Source organism: Bombina bombina, chromosome 4, assembly GCF_027579735.1.
Source record: "Bombina bombina isolate aBomBom1 chromosome 4, aBomBom1.pri, whole genome shotgun sequence".
Lineage (NCBI taxonomy): Eukaryota > Metazoa > Chordata > Amphibia > Anura > Bombinatoridae > Bombina > Bombina bombina.
The window spans coordinates 713553857-713567103 of NC_069502.1; the positions used below are offsets into that span (position 1 = coordinate 713553857).

General features: G+C 39.2%; 1 protein-coding gene across 1 annotated transcript in view; it reads left to right on the forward strand.

The window, feature by feature from the left end:
- Positions 1 to 13247, forward strand: part of SYNJ2 (synaptojanin 2) — a 621954-nt gene that overhangs the window by 234316 nt on the left and 374391 nt on the right. Inside the window, exon 6 of the mRNA XM_053710913.1 lies at positions 6487 to 6548. Coding sequence (XP_053566888.1) covers positions 6487 to 6548 — 62 coding nt within the window. The remainder of the gene's footprint in view (positions 1 to 6486; positions 6549 to 13247) is intronic.

Genomic DNA, 13247 nt, shown 5'->3' on the forward strand with positions numbered 1-13247 from the left:
TCTGAAACGGTGTAAATTGAACCGTTGTAAAACGAGGGCCACCTCTACTTGTTAGAAATGGGTGTGGCTGAAACAGCTGAACTCAATATTTAGTAGGGGTATTCACATCATTTTGGCCATGTTTTGTTAAGAAAATATTTACATCATTAAATTAAAAAAAAATTCTAGACTTCTGAATATTTGATGAATCTGCAAATTAAACCACAGCTATTTACAGCTATTTATGGTCTGAGTATGGCTGAGTGTTGGAATAAAACTGGTCAGATCTTTTTAATTGTTTATGGGATATGAAATCCAATTTTTTTCTTTCATAATTCAGATAGAGCATGCAATTTTAAACAACTTTCTAATTTACTTCTATTATCCAGATTTCTTCGTTCTCTTGGTATCTTTTTGTTGAAAAACAGGGACGTATGCTTAGGAGCCAACCTATTTCCGGAGCACTATATGGCAGCAGTTTTGCAAGCATGGTATCCATTTGCAAGAGCACTATATGGCAGCACTGTTTCTTGCCATGTAGTGCTCTAAATCCCTTCCTAGGTATCTCTTCAACAAAGAATATAATGAGAACAAAACAAATTAAATAATAGAAGTAAATTGTAAACTTTTTAAAAAATGTATGCTCTGTCTGAATCAAAAAATATTTTATTTATATATTCTTGATTTACCAGCTCACTTGGAATTTTTTTTATTATTGCATTGAAATGTGTTATTGAAGACCGCAGTGGATATATATATATATTGTATTCTGCAGTTTGTGGAAAAATCATGACTATTTGTAACCATTCAGGCTCATTAAAAAGTCAAATTAATCTAGAATATTTCATTCCTCTTTTTGTTTTGTAATTTGCATAGTGTTCTGTCATTGTGGCTACCTGCAGAGACAATGTTAAATCTAACACATGATTAACCTTCTTACAACCTGCTATAGCGCTTAACCGTGCATAGTATTTGTGTTCTACATGCTTTAAGAAGCTTAATTTAGAAGCTACCAAATCCCTCTCTAAATATTACATTTATAGTTTGCTTCACCGTAAATCGTCTGATAATGATAATGTACACATAACCATATTATTATAATATATTGTTACACAGCACAAATAATGCACAGCATTTATAATAGTGCAGATAAACATGTACATTGCACAGTTTTCACTGGTTTAAAGAGACTAAGGCTTTCTATTCCGCTAGAATTAATCAGCTTACAAGATACTGTATGTACTGCAGGCTAAAAGACCTGGCCTTGAAATGTCATATTATTTGCTCTTGTATTTTAGCCAAAATTGGTTGTCAGTTGTGCAGATTTCATATTGATTTTGTATAATAGGAAAATGCAAAGTTATCATTGACTGAGCAGTTATTGTAAGCTCTCCTGTGTAGATTATGGTATTAAAGGGACATGAAACCCAAAAATGTGTCTTGTGATTCAGATAGAGAATACAGTTTTAAACAACATTAAAATTTACATTCCAAATTTATTTAATTTGCTTCATTCTTCCGATATACTCATGGGTGAGCCAATCACATCAGGCGTCTATGTGCAGCCACCAATCAGCAGCTCCTGAGCCTATTTAGATATGCTTTTCAACAAAGGATATCAAGAGAATGGCATAAATTATATAATAGAAGTACATTGGAAAGTTGTTTAAAATTGCATGCTCTTTCTAAATCATGAAAGAAAAATTTTGGGTTTCATGTCTATTTAAATAGTACTCATAGGGATAAAAAAACAACCTATTGTTTATACCTGTATCATTTTTTACAAGGTTAGAGCACAAACATATTTATCTACTTCCAAACCATCTTGTATCCTGCAGCATTGCCACAGGTTGGGAGGTCTGGCCACTACCCGCCTACAGCTGTAGATTTTCTTTTTTTAAGGGACTGCATTAGCCCCGCTCATGGACTACCAATCACGCCAATCAACCATCTAGTCCCGCCCATGACCCTGCCCCACAATCTTCCCATGGCTCCGCTCCGCGCCTCTTGAATCGCCTCACCCACAAAATGATGAGGGCTCTTTTTAACCTCTTGTATCCGGGAGAGAAGGTGGGGGGAATATATTTTTGGTTAAAACATACTCAGGCTGATAAGCAATTCATAGTATTCAGAGTTCTTGCAGGAACACCCCTTTCTTCTTAAATGGAAAGAGTCCACAGCTGCATTCATTACTTTTGGGAAATAAGAACCTAGCCACCAGGAGGAGTGAAAGACACCACAGCCAAAGGCTTAAATATTCCTCCCACTCCCCTCATCCCCCAGTCATTCTTTGCCTTTTGTTCCAGGAGATTTGCCAGGTTTTCAGAGTGTCGTTGCTCGTTGGGGCTGTGTTGCACCTTAGACGGCTTTCCTTAGTCAGCTTGCTGTAGTATTCATTGAATTCACTGCTCTGCAGGTGAATGGACTTGCTGTGTCACTGCTGCTACTATTGCACATTGGTCGCGTGTTAGCAGGATAGTTTTTAGGGGAATAACTTTCAAGGGGATTAACCTCTCCTTTAGCCTGTGCCTTCGTGGCATATGGGAGGTGCTGCCAGTTATCCTTTTTCCCTTTCTTGGGTGAGAGCTTAGTCTCCTTTTTATGGAGATGTGGTCCTTCTTAAGGCTTCTCCTGGTTCAGGAGTTGGAACCTGTGAGTTTCCCTAGCTGAGAAGGATTTTCTCTATGGGTTACATTCCATTTGGAGTCTTGCTGGCTCTGTGTCAAGGCTAAGTTGGACTTTTTTTTGCTAGATCCTTTGGGTCTACGGCCCTATTGTCCTAATGAGTCGGGTTACACCCGTGCTCTGTTGGTTTGGCTGTTGGTTCCACTCGTTTTGAGCTGGTTTTGGGGTGCTTCTGTTCTACCGTTGCTGAGGCTAACTCCTGGCTGGGAGTGGGCTCTAAGAGACGTGGTCGTCTTCTGAATCTGGTGGGCTAGCTGGACAGCTAGCTGGGCATACTGATGCACTGTGGCTATTCTGTACTGTAGCAGACCGTGGGTTGCTAGTTGGTTCCCCGGCGTGGTCTACTCAGCCTTTCCTATTTTTGAGGTTGATACTATGAGCAGCATCTTGTTTCCCTTAAGGGGATTACCCACACTTGCATAGTAGCTTGCTGGCTTCCTAAGCTTCAAGCAGAGGATTGCTCCACCTCGTGTTTGGGGTGTCACTTCTCTTCTTGGGGGACCTTGTGGAGGTTATGATTCCCCCTTTTTTGGGGAAGACCTGTGGTAGGTCTAGAGGCTTGGGTTGCCTTGCTCTCAGCAAGTATTCTCTGTCGTCCTGAGGATGGGAGCATGTTCTTAACTCAAGGTTTTCGCCTGGGTCTGTTACACGTTTTTTTGTAATGGAATACTGCAGTGTTCATAGTTCAGGACTATGTGAGGACTCCGTCTTCTGTTGTCCCTGGTGCTTTTGCACGTCGTTTCAGAGTAAGTTTTCTCAGTTTCTATGCCCGGTCCTATACCTCCGGTGTCTCTGGTCTAGGTGTAGGCTCCACTTGTCTGTCGGGACCCATTTGGGCCCTTGTGAGCGGTGCTCGCTCTGGGGGGTTTTCCTTTTTGGATCTTGTGACCTTTCATTTTTTTCCTTTGGTTCTTCCTGGCTCTCTCCCTTTGGGAGTTTTGGCTGGTTTTCTCCTCTTTAGTGAGGGGTAAGTGGGGAGGGACTGACTGTTGGATGATGGTGTCTCCTGGAGGCCTGTTGGCTCATTTGAGTCTGTTTTTGCGGTCTCTAGCTAGGCTCTGGACTACCTGCGGGTCAGTGTCTTTGGGGCCTTTCCTTGTAAAGTTTCTCGGCTTCGGACGAAGCTGTTTTTTTTGTGGGCAGTGGTTCAGGCTTGATGCCCTCAGAATGGGTCGCCTAATGTACCCTCCCGTCTTGGCATTCAGTGTCCTCTATAGCTTGGGTATTGTTTTCCCAGAAGTAATGAATGCAGCTGTGGACTCCTTCCATTTAAGAAGAAAAACATAAATTATGCTTACCTGATCATTTTTCTTCTGATGGAAAGAGTCCACAGCTCCCCACCCATAATTTTTATGTGGGACGTCCTTAATTTATTCTTCTGGCACCTTTCACCCTGATATTTCTTCTACTGTTCCTTGTTCCTCAGCAGAATGAATGGGAGATGAGGGGAGTTGGAGGAGTATTTAAGCCTTTGGCTTGGGTGTCTTTGCCTCCTCCTGGTGGCCAGGTTCTTATTTCCCAAAAGTAATGAATGCAGCTGTGGACTCTTTCCTTCAGAAGAAAAGAAAATGATCAGGTAAGCATAATTTATGTTTTCAAATAGGCTGCTTTCTTTCCAACCTTACACCTAAATATTAAACTTTGTTTATAGAAAGATGTGAGATAATCAGGTCTGCTCTTCGAGCAGGCTCAGCCCATTTAAATGGATATGTTATTGAGAACAATAATTGGTGGTTTAAATTGATTGGGAATACATTATGGGGAAAATACAGTACAGTGCCACTTTAAATGAGCTAATGCCATATTTAAGTGTCATGCACAGTGATAGTCCTGAGAATATATACTTTTTTTATCATTTTAAAAATATTTTAAGAATGGTAATAAAAAACAACTTTGTCATACTATATGTATGCACCATAATTTTAGCAGGCATATATATGTTTGATAAGAAAGCTAAAAGAAAATGCCAGTGTTTATTTCACTTGTTGTAAATATTTATACACATACACAGAATCATTCAGCTGCTTTTTGAAAAATGACCTTTAGTTGGTTATTAGCAATGGGTCTATTATATAATGCACTAATGCTTCAAGCTTGCAATGGTTTCTTAATCATGTCTAAGCTCATTGCAAACTTGAGATGCTGTTGCCTGCTACAATGAAGCCATTACTAATAATTAAATTAAGGTCCTTTTAAATAAGTGGCTTTCTGAATGGTTCTGTTTATATGAGCGGAGGCTTTGGCTAACTTATTGGTGCCCATTTGAAGAGAAAATCACATGGTTCTTTGTTCAGCATTTCAAGATTTGCCATGAAGTACATAGTGGCAGGCCAGACTGCATTTTGTCTCTGTGAACTAAGATTATTATTAAGCTACAATAGTTTGCAAGGCACATAACGTGTAGTGGTTATAACAAAATGTGAATGGCATAGAGGATGCATAGCAAACCCTTCTGGAATGATGTATGTGCTATTCATCAGAGCCTGCTCCTCTGTCTTAGTTTGTATAGTCTGTTAATATTATTATGTTCTTTTCTGTGAAAAGCACAACTGGACTAAAAGGGTTTGCTACCAGGTGGTGACCTGCCAAAGAACAAGCTACTAAGCTGTTGTTGAGTGCTTCTTTTTCTGTAAATATGTGTATAACCCTGGGAAAGTTTCCCTATGGGTGATGGGGAAAATCAGACTTGCACTTCCTGCCCAAGTTGTGTAGATTAGAGGAATATAGCTGCACAATAATCAGGAACGCCCCCATTAGGCTGAACTCATTGTCTAGGGTTTCCATGTTCCTCATCCAGAGGAGGATTGTCTAGTATTTTGGGGCTTTTTAGACGGGGTCAGACTTTATACATCAGGAAAGTTCTTCTCTGTGAAAAGCACAATATGGCTAAAAAAAACAGATCACAGAGAACAAGTTACTGAGCTGTTGTTCATTCCTGGTTGAACAGTTTTCTTTCTGTAAATATTATAAAGACCTTAGTTATATACCACTCACCTCGGTAGACTGTGTATTTAATCCAAGGAGCTGCAAATTTTACTTAGTTTTTTCCTAATTTTTTACTTACACCTAGCCCTGTATCAAACAGATAATGGTACAAGGTGATTGGTCTCTTCATCCAGGAACCGCAACACAAGTACTGATGAGACCCAGCGCTAAGGTAGAGTGTGAGTTGCTGGATATCTCAAAACTTGACTTTTACTAGCAATAGTATAAAAACATGGTAGCTGTAACAAAACACCAGCTACAAAGAAAACATCCCAAACCTGCTTCTCTGTTAATCTTTAATATATCTGTATTATATATCTATGTATATATAAACTTATGTACATACACTTATTTTAGTGGTAGCGGGTGTGGCTCCATTTTGTTAAGCAGTTTTCCTTATAACTGTGTCTGGATTTATTAAAGGAGAGAAATTGTAGTGAGCTATGGATCATGTGAAAGGGGTAGTTATAGATAATAAAATTAAGGGGTCAAATTGTTTACCACAAAACAAAATATCAAAGGTTCAGGGGATCCTTGTGGGTGTGGCATATCCTTTACTTCCTGTTTATAACTGTATGTGTTTATAAACAAAGGACATATAGGATGGTAGTAAACTCTCCAAAAATCCTGGGAAAATATTTTGCATTTTTTCTAATGGATTGGAATACAGGTGTCATGAATAGTGGTTATATGCATTATCTTATATAATGCATTTGCTTGGGAATTCTGATAGATATTAGTAGGGCCACATTTAGGGAAATACAATTTTAAAGTATACAAAAGTGCATATTTGTTATAAAATTGTAATATACATTGTTTTGTCTTATGTTTTCAAAGGTTGGCTCTCATCAGCTTAAACTCACTAGAGGGCTGGAGGCCAATGCCCCAGCATTTGACAGGTAAGCTTTTTAACTTCCTTCCTTCCTATCGTAGGATATATGAGATATGACAGCTCTCAGAATTGGAAATTTTAAATGTGTTATTTTTTTTTCAAGATTCAAATAGAGGATGTGATTTTAAACAGCTTCCCAATTTACCTCTAGTATCTCATTTGTTTTGTTCCTTGGTATCCTTTGCTGAAAAGGATACCTAGTTAGGCTCAGAAGCTGCTGATTGGTGGCTGCACATATATACCTCATGCTATTGGCATACCAATGTGTTCAGATACCTCCCTGTACTGCATTACTGCTTCTTCAACAAAGGATCCAAAGAGAAAAAGGAAAATAGAAGTAAATTGAGAAGTTGTTTAAAATTGTATTTCTTTCATGTAATTAGCAAGAGTCCATGAGCTAGTGACGTATGGGATATACATTCTTACCAGGAGGGGCAAAGTTTCCCAAACCTCAAAATGCCTATAAATACACCCCTCACCACACCCACAATTCAGTTTTACAAACTTTGCCTCCGATGGAGGTGGTGAAGTAAGTTTGTGCTAGATTCTACGTTGATATGCGCTCCGCAGCAAGTTGGAGCCCGGTTTTCCTCTCAGCGTGCAGTGAATGTCAGAGGGATGTGAGGAGAGTATTGCCTATTTGAATGCAGTGATCTCCTTCTAAGGGGTCTATTTCATAGGTTCTCTGTTATCGGTCGTAGAGATTCATCTCTTACCTCCCTTTTCAGATCGACGATATACTCTTATATATACCATTACCTCTGCTGATTCTCGTTTCAGTACTGGTTTGGCTATCTGCTATATGTAGATGAGTATCCTGGGGTAAGTAAGTCTTATTTTCTGTGACACTCCAAGCTATGGTTGGGCACTTTGTTTATAAAGTTCTAAATATATGTATTCAAACATTTATTTGCCTTGACTCAGAATGTTCAACTTTCCTTATTTTCAGACAGTCAGTTTCATATTTGGGATAATGCATTTTGATTTGACCATTTTTTCTTACCTTAAAATTTGACTTTTTCCCTGTGGGCTGTTAGGCTCGCGGGGGCTGAAAATGCTTCATTTTATTGCGTCATTCTTGGCGCGGACTTTTTTGGCGCAAAAATTCTATTTCCGTTTCCGGCGTCATACGTGTCGCCGGAAGTTGCGTCATTCTTTGACGTTATTTCGCGCCAAAAATGTCGGCGTTCCGGATGTGGCATCATTTTTGGCGCCAAAAAGCATTTAGGCGCCAAATAATGTGGGCGTCTTATTTGGCGCGAAAAAATATGGGCGTCGCTTTTGTCTCCACATTATTTAAGTCTCATTTTTTATTGCTTCTGGTTGCTAGAAGCTTGTTCTTTGGCGTTCTTTCCCATTCCTGAAACTGTCATTTAAGGAATTTGATCAATTTTGCTTTATATGTTGTTTTTTCTCTTACATATTGCAAGATGTCTCGCGTTGCATCTGAGCCAGAAGATACTACAGGAAAATCGCTGTCAAGTGCTGAATCTACCAAAGCTAAGTGTATCTGCTGTAAACTTTTGGTAGCTATTTCTCCAGCTGTTGTTTGTATTGATTGTCATGACAAACTTGTTAAAGCAGATAATATTTCCTTTAGTAAAGTACCATTGCCTGTTGCAGTTCCCTCAACATCTAAGGTGCAGAATGTTCCTGATAATATAAGAGATTTTGTTTCTGAATCCATAAAGAAGGCTATGTCTGTTATTTCTCCTTCTAGTAAACGTAAAAAATCTTTTAAAACTTCTCTCCCTACAGATGAATTTTTAAATGAACATCATCATTCTGATTCTGATGACTCCTCTGGTTCAGAGGATTCTGTTTCTGAGGTTGATGCTGATAAATCTTCATATTTATTTAAAATGGAATTTATTCGTTCTTTACTTAAAGAAGTTCTAATTGCTTTAGAAATAGAGGATTCTAGTCCTCTTGATACTAATTCTAAACGTTTAGATAAGGTATTTAAAGCTCCTGTGGTTATTCCAGAAGTTTTTCCTGTTCCTAATGCTATTTCTGCAGTAATTTCCAAAGAATGGGATAAATTGGGTAATTCATTTACTCCTTCTAAACGTTTTAAGCATTTATATCCTGTGCCGTCTGACAGATTAGAATTTTGGGACAAAATCCCTAAAGTTGATGGGGCTATTTCTACCCTTGCTAAACGTACTACTATTCCTACGTCAGATGGTACTTCGTTTAAGGATCCTCTAGATAGGAAAATTGAGTCCTTTCTAAGAAAAGCTTATCTGTGTTCAGGTAATCTTCTTAGACCTGCTATATCTTTGGCTGATGTTGCTGCAGCTTCAACTTTTTGGTTGGAAACTTTAGCGCAACAAGTAACACATCGTGATTCTCATGACATTATTATTCTTCTTCAGCATGCTAATAATTTTATCTGTGATGCCATTTTTGATATTATCAGAATTGATGTCAGGTTTATGTCTCTAGCTATTTTAGCTAGAAGAGCTTTATGGCTTAAAACTTGGAATGCTGATATGGCTTCTAAATCAACTTTACTTTCTATTTCTTTCCAGGGTAACAAATTATTTGGTTCTCAGTTGGATTCCATCATTTCAACTGTTACTGGTGGGAAAGGAACTTTTTTTACCACAGGATAAAAAATCTAAAGGTAAAAGTAGAGCTAATAATCGTTTTCGTTCCTTTCGTTTCAACAAAGAACAAAAGCCTGATCCTTCATCCTCAAGAGCAGTTTCAGTTTGGAAACCATCTCCAGTCTGGAATAAATCCAAGCCAGCTAGAAAGGCAAAGCCTGCTTCTAAGTCCACATGAAGGTGCGGCCCTCATTCCAGCTCAGCTGGTAGGGGGCAGGTTACGTTTTTTCAAGGAAATTTGGATCAATTCTGTTCACAATCTTTGGATTCAGAACATTGTTTCAGAAGGGTACAGAATTGGTTTCAAGATAAGACCTCCTGCAAAGAGATTTTTTCTTTCCCGTGTCCCAGTAAATCCAGTAAAAGCTCAAGCATTTCTGAAATGTGTTTCAGATCTAGGGTTGACTGGAGTAATTATGCCAGTTCCAGTTCAGGAACAGGGGATGGGGTTTTATTCAAATCTCTTCATTGTACCAAAGAAGGAGAATTCCTTCAGACCAGTTCTGGATCTAAAAATATTGAATCGTTATGTAAGGATACCAACGTTCAAAATGGTAACTATAAGGACTATCTTGCCTTTTGTTCTGCAAGGGATTTATATGTCCACAATAGATTTACAGGATGCATATCTGCATATTCCGATTCATCCAGATCATTTTCAGTTCCTGAGATTCTCTTTTCTGGACAAGCATTACCAGTTTGTGGCTCTGCCGTTTGGCCTAGCTACAGCTCCAAGAATTTTTACAAAGGTTCTCGGTGCCCTTCTGTCTGTAATCAGAGAACAGGGTATTGTGGTATTTCCTTATTTGGACGATATCTTGGTACTTGCTCAGTCTTTACATTTAGCAGAATCTCATACGAATCGACTTGTGTTGTTTCTTCAAGATCATGGTTGGAGGATCAATTTACCAAAAAGTTCTTTGATTCCTCAGACAAGGGTAACCTTTCTGGGTTTCCAGATGGATTCAGTGTCCATGACTCTGTCTTTAACAGACAAGAGACGTCTAAAATTGATTGCAGCTTGTCGAAACCTTCAGTCACAATCATTCCCTTCGGTAGCCTTATGCATGGAAATTCTAGGTCTTATGACTGCTGCATCGGACGCGATCCCCTTTGCTCGTTTTCACATGCGACCTCTTCAGCTCTGTATGCTGAAGCAATGGTGCAAGGATTACACGAAGATATCTCAAACAATATCTTTAAAACCGATTGTTCGGCACTCTCTAACATGGTGGACAGATCACCATCGTTTAATTCAGGGGGCTTCTTTTGTGCTTCCGACCTGGACTGTAATTTCAACAGATGCAAGTCTCACGGGTTGGGGAGCTGTGTGGGGATCTCTGACGGCACAGGGAGTTTGGGAATCTCAGGAGGTGAGATTACCTATCAATATCTTGGAACTCCGTGCAATTTTCAGAGCTCTTCAGTTTTGGCCTCTTCTGAAGAGAGAATCGTTCATTTGTTTTCAGACAGACAATGTCACAACTGTGGCATACATCAATCATCAAGGAGGGACTCACAGTCCTCTGGCTATGAAAGAAGTATCTCGAATTTTGGTTTGGGCGGAATCCAGCTCCTGTCTAATCTCTGCGGTTCATATCCCAGGTGTAGACAATTGGGAAGCGGATTATCTAAGTCGCCAAATGTTACATCCGGGCGAATGGTCTCTTCACCCAGAGGTATTTCTTCAGATTGTTCAAATGTGGGAACTTCCAGAAATAGATCTGATGGCGTCCCATCTAAACAAGAAACTTCCCAGGTATCTGTCCAGATCCCGGGATCCTCAGGCGGAGGCAGTGGATGCATTATCACTTCCTTGGAAGTATCATCCTGCCTATATCTTTCCGCCTCTAGTTCTTCTTCCAAGAGTGATCTCCAAGATTCTGAAGGAATGCTCGTTTGTTCTGCTGGTAGCTCCAGCATGGCCTCACAGGTTTTGGTATGCGGATCTTGTCCGGATGGCCTCTTGCCAACCGTGGACTCTTCCGTTAAGACCAGACCTTCTATCTCAAGGTCCTTTTTTCCATCAGGATCTGAAATCCTTAAATTTAAAGGTATGGAGATTGAACGCTTGATTCTTGGTCAAAGAGGTTTCTCTGACTCCGTGATTAATACTATGTTACAGGCTCATAAATCTGTATCTCGAGAGATATATTATAGAGTCTGGAAGACTTATATTTCTTGGTGTCTTTCTCATCATTTTTCTTGGCATTCTTTTAGAATACCGAGAATTTTACAGTTTCTTCAGGATGGTTTAGATAAGGGTTTGTCCGCAAGTTCTTTGAAAGGACAAATCTCTGCTCTTTCTGTTCTTTTTCACAGAAAGATTGCTAATCTTCCTGATATTCATTGTTTTGTACAAGCTTTGGTTCGTATAAAACCTGTCATTAAGTCAATTTCTCCTCCTTGGAGTTTGAATTTGGTTCTGGGAGCTCTTCAAGCTCCTCCGTTTGAACCTATGCATTCATTGGACATTAAATTACTTTCTTGGAAAGTTTTGTTCCTTTTGGCCATCTCTTCTGCTAGAAGAGTTTCTGAATTATCTGCTCTTTCTTGTGAGTCTCCTTTTCTGATTTTTCATCAGGATAAGGCGGTGTTGCGAACTTCTTTTGAATTTTTACCTAAAGTTGTGAATTCCAACAACATTAGTAGAGAAATTGTGGTTCCTTCATTATGTCCTAATCCTAAGAATTCTAAGGAGAAATCGTTGCATTCTTTGGATGTTGTTAGAGCTTTGAAATATTATGTTGAAGCTACGAAATCTTTCCGTAAGACTTCTAGTCTATTTGTTATCTTTTCCGGTTCTAGGAAAGGAAAGAAAGCTTCTGCCATTTCTTTGGCATCTTGGTTGAAATCTTTAATTCATCTTGCCTATGTTGAGTCGGGTAAAATTCCGCCTCAGAGAATTACAGCTCATTCTACTAGGTCAGTATCTACTTCCTGGGCGTTTAGGAATGAAGCTTCGGTTGACCAGATCTGCAAAGCAGCAACTTGGTCCTCTTTGCATACTTTTACTAAATTCTACCATTTTGATGTATTTTCTTCTTCTGAAGCAGTTTTTGGTAGAAAAGTACTTCAGGCAGCGGTTTCAGTTTGAATCTTCTGCTTATGTTTTTCGTTAAACTTTATTTTGGGTGTGGATTATTTTCAGCAGGAATTGGCTGTCTTTATTTTATCCCTCCCTCTCTAGTGACTCTTGTGTGGAAAGATCCACATCTTGGGTAGTCATTATCCCATACGTCACTAGCTCATGGACTCTTGCTAATTACATGAAAGAAAACATAATTTATGTAAGAACTTACCTGATAAATTCATTTCTTTCATATTAGCAAGAGTCCATGAGGCCCGCCCTTTTTTTGTGGTGGTTATGATTTTGTATAAAGCACAATTATTCCAATTCCTTATTTTATATGCTTTCGCACTTTTTTATCACCCCACTTCTTGGCTATTCGTTAAACTGAATTGTGGGTGTGGTGAGGGGTGTATTTATAGGCATTTTGAGGTTTGGGAAACTTTGCCCCTCCTGGTAGGAATGTATATCCCATACGTCACTAGCTCATGGACTCTTGCTAATATGAAAAAAATGAATTTATCAGGTAAGTTCTTACATAAATTATGTTTTTCTTTCCTTTAATTAGCAAGAGTCCATGAGCTAGTGACGTATGGGATATACATTCCTACCAGGAGGGGCAAAGTTTCCCAAACCTCAAAATGCCTACAAATACACCCCTCACCACACCCACAAATCAGTTTTATAAACTTTGCCTCCTATGGAGGTGGTGATGGGGCTGTCTCTACTCTTGCTAAGCGTACTACCATTCCTACGGCAGATGGTACTTCCTTTAAGGATCCTTTAGATAGGAAAATTGAATCCTTTCTAAGAAAAGCTTACTTGTGTTCAGGTAATCTTCTTAGACCTGCTATATCTTTGGCGGATGTTGCTGCAGCTTCAACTTTTTGGTTGGAAGCTTTAGCGCAACAAGTAACAGATCATAATTCTCATAGCATTATTATTCTTCTTCAACATGCTAATAATTTTATTTGTGATGCAAGTCTTACAGGTTGGGGAGCTGTGTGGGGGTCTCTGACGGCAC